Source organism: Phymastichus coffea, unplaced genomic scaffold (genome assembly GCF_024137745.1).
Source record: "Phymastichus coffea isolate CEN01 unplaced genomic scaffold, Cenicafe_Pcof_1.1 PCOF00076, whole genome shotgun sequence".
Taxonomy (NCBI): domain Eukaryota; kingdom Metazoa; phylum Arthropoda; class Insecta; order Hymenoptera; family Eulophidae; genus Phymastichus; species Phymastichus coffea.
Window position 1 is genome coordinate 1,047,905 of NW_026706887.1, and position 6,492 is coordinate 1,054,396.

Genomic DNA, 6,492 nt, shown 5'->3' on the forward strand with positions numbered 1-6,492 from the left:
GTCCAAAGAGTCTCGAAGCAGAAGCTTGCGTCGCTCGAGCCCACGTCTCTTTGTTGCTCATCCTGTCGCGTCGCTGTATGTTTCTGGTCTTCCGCGCATTTGCCATAAAACAGCCTCATAAATGCGATTTTACCCGATATTGACGTTTGTTCGAAGAAGTTGATTTATATGCCACTTGAAAACATACCCATTATCCAGTTTTACTGAATAATGAAAATGACCAAATTTCTTGATGATAGTACCAAGTTTCCACTGTGTTTTGTTATTGGAATAGTAACGTGCTTGCACTCTCTCTCCAATATTTAATTGACGTACGGTTTTATCCGGCGCAAAAGTTTTCTCAAATTTAGTTGATTTTAGTGCATTAGAAAGGATACGAATTTGACGATATAATATAATTCTGAGTCTCGTCTGAACCTCCGGCGAGTAAAGACGTGTTTACAATCAGGAGCGCGAACGAGTGCTTACCACAGCGCATGGTAGTAAAGTACACGCTTGTGACTGTTTCTATATAGTGCTGTTCTAGTGTATAGTGATAGATAGTGCGTGTGCACTATCTCAGCTGTGCACTCTCAAACCCTCAAGATGACCTCTGACTACAGGGGCCTCATCTCTCAAAGTACCTCACCTCCAAATGGAATAAACCCCTCACAGATCCAAATCAAACCCAAATTGTCTTACTCCAGAGTAGCGCAGATCACTCAATTTCCCAAAAAAGATCAAGCCATTGTTACCGATGCTATTGAAGGATTAACAATCAAAGACTATACTCTCGCCATCGGAGCAATTGTCAAGCCTGTTAACATCCTCTTTGTCTCAAGAATTTCGAATAGCAGAATTTGTGCATACCTAAGTTCACAGGAATTAGTCGACAAGCTTACTGAGCCGGGCATGAAAATAAACATTGATCAGCACATTCTTACGCTACGACCTCTGATATCCAAAGCAAAGAGAACAATTATTTCCAACGTTTGCCCTATTATTCCTCATTACATTATCGAAGATGAAATCAAGGCCCTCGGCATCACTCCACTTTCGCAAATCACGTGTATCAAAGCTAGCATTAACGAGCCGGAGTACGCTCATGTCTTGTGCTTTAGGCGACAAGTATATATAAGCCCTGAAGACTTCGAAAAGCTCCCGAGTAGCATGAAAATCGAGTACGACAAAACAACATTTTGGATATATTTCTCGAGCGGTAAAATTGGCTGCTTCTTATGCACAGAAGAGGGTCACGAGGCTAAGGACTGCAAAGCACACGAAGTAAACAATAGTGCAGACGCAGATATGGTAGTAGACTCAAGTAATCACCAAAACAAAAGCAATGTAAGTGACATCGGCACAACCAACGCTACTACAGAAGTAGCAAACACACATAAACAAGAAATGCCCCCCCCCCTTCAACCCTACCTATGAATCCAGCAATGAAAAGAACTTCTAGTGTTCTCTCCGGCTCTACTTTATCAGCACCTGAGAAGTTTCAATCGATGGAAGAAAATCCCGATGGTCAAAGTAACAAGAACAAAAAATCAACAAATGGAAAACGTTTGAAAAAAGTAACACCAAATCAATGCACGCAGGATGAAATAAACACTTTACTCGCTCCAGCCAAAAATTTCCTCTTAAAAAATAGAAATGACTATCCACTTGATTTCGACAAACTTGCCGTCTTCCTTAAAGAATCATATGGCAATCCAAACTTGAGAGAATTAGCAGAAGGTCTTACTACAGATATTCAAGGACTTATCAAGATGCTCAGAGACACATATCCACATGTAATACGCAAACTAAAAGCTCGCATTACGAAGATGATTAGCAAACTCGAGAAAATAAACTCTATAGAAGAGGCTGAAATTACTGACAGTTCAAACGATGAATCCGATCATCACAGTTCGATTTCCTCATTAAATTCTCAAGATGGGTGAAAAAACAATAAACAAACAAATTAAAATTCTCTACTGGAATGCTAGAAGTTTCCTAAAACGTAAAGACGAATTGGCGTCAGTTCTTATTGATATTGACATCCTTGTCTGCGTTGAAAGCTGGCTTCACGAAGGGATCAAGAACATCAACTTCCCAGGTTTTATCAACTACAGGCTGGATAGGACACACACAACAGGTGGCGGTATACTGCTCTTAATATAATCAAACTTAGCCTATTGCGAAATTAAAAACTTAAAAGTTCCTGACAGAGCGTTCGAACTATGCGGAATTAAAATTAACAATATTACCCCACCAATAAGTCTAATCGCATGCTATAGAGTCCCTGGTCTCGTCTTTACATTTGAAGAATGGGACATGGTTTTTAATAACTTTAAAAATGAAAACAACTGCATTTTTGTCGGAGATTTCAATGCTCACCATATTGATTGGAACTGCAATAAAACTGACGCTAATAGGGAAAATTTACTTGAATGCATAGATAAACACAAATTCTTTATACACAATTCTGACACATACTCCCACATTGATTATACTTCTTCATCGAACATTGATTTAATTCTCTCGACTAAAAATATAGCTGATAAAATAGACATCCAAGTAAATGACGAAACTTGGAGCTCTGACCATTACCCTATCTTTGTCAATTTCAGCGCCGAAAAGTATATTTATCATAAAAAAAGTCATAGAATTAGATCTACGCAAACAAACTAGGTCAAAGTTATACAAAACTTATCAGACTCATTTGAAAATTATCTAACTAGCGAATTCTGTAACCTCAGTGCGAGCGATAAATATGAATACTTTGTTAACCATATTACTCGAATAGTTTCTGGCAGCACACCCAAAAAGAAAATAGTAAATATTAAAATCCATCGCAACCCTGTAAAATGGTGGGATAAGGAGTGTTCTGAAGTCAAAAGGCACAGAAATTCAGCCTTTAAAGCATGGGAAAAAACGAAAAACCTTGACGATTTAGTAGAGTATAAAAGGTTGCTAGCCTTATCAAAAAAATCTTCAAAAAGAAAAAGAAAGAAAGCTATGTCAAGTTTGCAAGCACAATTAACTTATTAACTGATGGTCGCTATGTTTGGAACACCAGTAAAATTTTGAAAAATAAATGGATTAAGGTTAATGTCTCGCACGTACCGGAAAACTTACAGCTTGACAAGAAACTAGAAGCGCTCAATAAGCTATGCCCTGCTGTTACATCGCGCCCTGACATCAATTACTTACCGTCGTGCCAAACAAACGATTTTCTTGAATGCCCTTTTAACTTTGATGAATTTAATCATGCTTTAGACTCTCGAAACACTAGCTCATCACCCGGTCTTGACGGAATAGACTATTATACGCTGCAAAAACTACCAATCAAATATAAGCTTCTTCTCCTCGACATTCTCAATGAAATGTACACCACTAGCGATTTCCCGGCCGATTGGAAAAAATCTTATGTGCATCTCATTCCTAAGCCTGATAATAAAGGTTATAGACCTATCGCTCTTACATCCGCTCTATGTAAGCTGTTTGAAACTATGATAAAAAATAAACTCCAATGGTGGGTTGAGACACAAAAGATACTTCCAGATAGCCAAAGCGGCTTCCGAAAAGGTCAATCTTGTCAAGACAACCTACTTAATTTAACGATTTCGGTTCAATCAGCTTTACGTAGAAAGAAAGATGTATATGCTGCTTTTCTTGACGTTAAGGGAGCATTCGATAATGTCAACATTAAAATACTACTCGACGAACTCGCGAAAATTGACTGCCCTCTTATGTTAATTAAATTTATAAAGTTAATTAAATATATAACAATGGAAAGACAAGTCTTTGCGGATGAAATCACAGAACCTAAAATAGCATATAAAGGTGTACCGCAAGGAGGAGTCTTAAGTCCGCTCCTCTATATAATTTTTGTAGCTAATATAATAAAAAACATATCAAGTAGAGTTTCAATATCACAATTCGCAGATGACATAGCGCTTTACTCTAACAATTTAAAATCTCTTCAGAAAGCAGTTGATCAAATAAAAACAAATCTCACAATTATAGATCTACTTCTTGCTCCAGAAAAAACTATTTTCATTCACTTTAATAATAAAAATATTAAGCCCGGAGAAACAGTTATTAAGGTGGATAATCTAGTAATAAAGTCCAGCAAATCGATCAAATTCCTCGGAGTAATTTTTGATTACAAACTGATCTTTATCCCACAAATAAACAAAGTCATCTCTCGATGTGCCAGAGCATCGAATTTGATTAAATACTTACAAGGAATTTGGTGGGGTGCAGACCCAACGACACTGTTAACACTTTACAAAAGCTATGATAGGTCGATAATAGAATATGCGCTATATGTATACTACCCAAAACGCAAAGAACAGCAGGTTAAATTAGAAAGAATACAATTCAACGCTATCAGACTTGCACTCGGATTCCGCAAAACGACTCCTACTAGAATTTTATTAGCTGAATCCAAACTACCTACCATTCACGAAAGAGCCAAGTTTCTTTGTAACACTTACATAGCAAAAATTCTATCGAATGAAAGCCTGGCTATAAACAAAACTGTCGGAAAGTTCTATACCCAAAACCATCAAAGCAAAAGAAAAAAGAAAAGGATCTATGAAACTTGCATCGAAAACGTAGTTTGTCTTGCAAAAAATATAATCAAGACACGAAATTATAGTATTTATATGTATGACTACAGCATCATTATGAACCCAGTCCCGTTTAAGAAAATAACTGAATTAAAACGACAGCAAAACACATCTTTGAAGCAAATATGTAATGACTTCAACTCTCCAAATTCTAAAATATTTTATACTGACGGCAGTAGAAGTGAATCCGCTCTCTCTACTGGCTCAGCCTGCGTAGATCTCAAGGAAAATATTGTAATTAATAGAAGCCTAAACAAAAAAACTTCAATATTTACCGCCGAATGTATAGCAGTAAGAGATGCGTTAGATCTGGCTCTTCATAACACTGATACCTGCAATATCATTATGTGTGACTCGCTCAGTCTTCTCGAACGCTTACAAAATCCAATGATGAACATCAAAACTAACCCTTACCTATTAGATATTAAACTTAAATATTTTCAATTTCAAGACCAAAAAAGTGCAACTGGAGACATTCAAATCTATTGGATTCCTTCACACTCAGCGATCACGGGTAATGAAATTGCAGACGCACAAGCTAAACATGCAGCAAGTCGTAGACCGGTTGACTTAGATAAACTTCCCTTCTCCGACTTGAAAGAATCTTTTAAATGCAACATGAAAGACAATACCAAAATGACACTCTCAAATACTGACCTGGATAAAGGCAAACGCTACTTTGACCGCTATTATAAAGACTGTAACAAACCATGGTTCCAAGGAAAAAAGCTATCGCGTGAGTTTATAATTACAATAAACCGGCTGAGAGCAAATCATTACAATCTAAATGCGTCTCTCGCTAGGATGTCAATTATTGGAGATGCCAGTTGTCCGTGTTCATATCCTTCCCAAGATATTGAACATATATTGTGGGATTGTCCAACATATTACGATCAAAGAATAGAACTGTATGCTCAACTCTCACAAATTAATCTTCAGTTTCCATTGTCCATCGAAGCGATAATTAAAGAGCCTGATATTGCTGCGTGTTCTCGCATAATAAATTTCCTCAAAAAATGCTCGCTACGCATTTAATCTGTTCAAACTAGCAAAATATAAATATCACTACTGTATATATTCCAATGCTAAAACTCTCCATAAGCGTATATAAACATGTATATTAAGTGTATATCAAGTTATTATTACCTACTGTAAAGCGAATAAATCTGTAAATGATTTGAAAGCTTCAAATAAAAAAAAAAAAAATAATATAATTCTGTAAGTGTTTTGCCATTTTCCAAGGGCGTTGCTCAGTACCTGAATAGAATTTCTCGAACTTTTTGGCGCATAGTTAATGTCTCTTCGATCATAGCGGAAAGTCCCTTTTTCAAGGTGTGAATGTTCCTTTCAACTAAACCATTGGTAGCTGGGTGTCCTGATGTAATGAATTTTTAAAAAATACCACACTCCTTGCAAATGTTTTGAAACTCGTCACTCGTAAATATAGTAGCATTATCGGAAACCATTACATTTATAAAACAATTTCGTGAAAAAACTTCTTTGAGTAATTCGATTATAAATGTTGATGTTGGCGCTGTTGAAGTTAGTTCAATTTCTGTTCATTTTTATTTAGCATCAATTATAACCAAGAAATTATGGTCTTGAAATGGTCCTGCGTAATCAATATGAATAGACTGCCAGTTACTTTCAGGCTCTTTTAACGCTGAGAGATTAAATTAGATTAGTTCGTTTATTGCGCCAATGAGGTGGAACCCCGTCTGGCAGTTTGGAAAATGTACATAACAAAATAATAACAAAATTTAAACATGACAAAAGAGGAGATGCAAGGATGAATAGTGACGCATTTAACTATTTGAAGAAGATGAATTATGTGAAACTGTGTGAGTAGTATATACGGTGAGCAGCGAGTTTCCAATGACATTAACAGTAA

At 36.5% G+C, this 6,492-nt stretch overlaps 1 protein-coding gene across 1 annotated transcript; it reads left to right on the forward strand.

Annotated features, from left to right (window-relative positions):
- Nucleotides 1-3,755: 3,755 nt before the first annotated feature.
- LOC131668300 (uncharacterized) lies at nucleotides 3,756-5,636 on the forward strand. The gene has a single exon (XM_058942356.1). It carries the CDS (start codon nucleotides 3,756-3,758, stop codon nucleotides 5,634-5,636), a length of 1,881 nt encoding a protein of 626 aa, XP_058798339.1.
- Nucleotides 5,637-6,492: the final 856 nt, after the last annotated feature.

Excerpts from the sequence above, each read along its gene's own strand:
- LOC131668300 (XM_058942356.1), top strand. The coding sequence starts at position 3,756 with ATGGAAAGACAAGTCTTTGCGGATGAAATCACAGAACCTAAAATAGCA.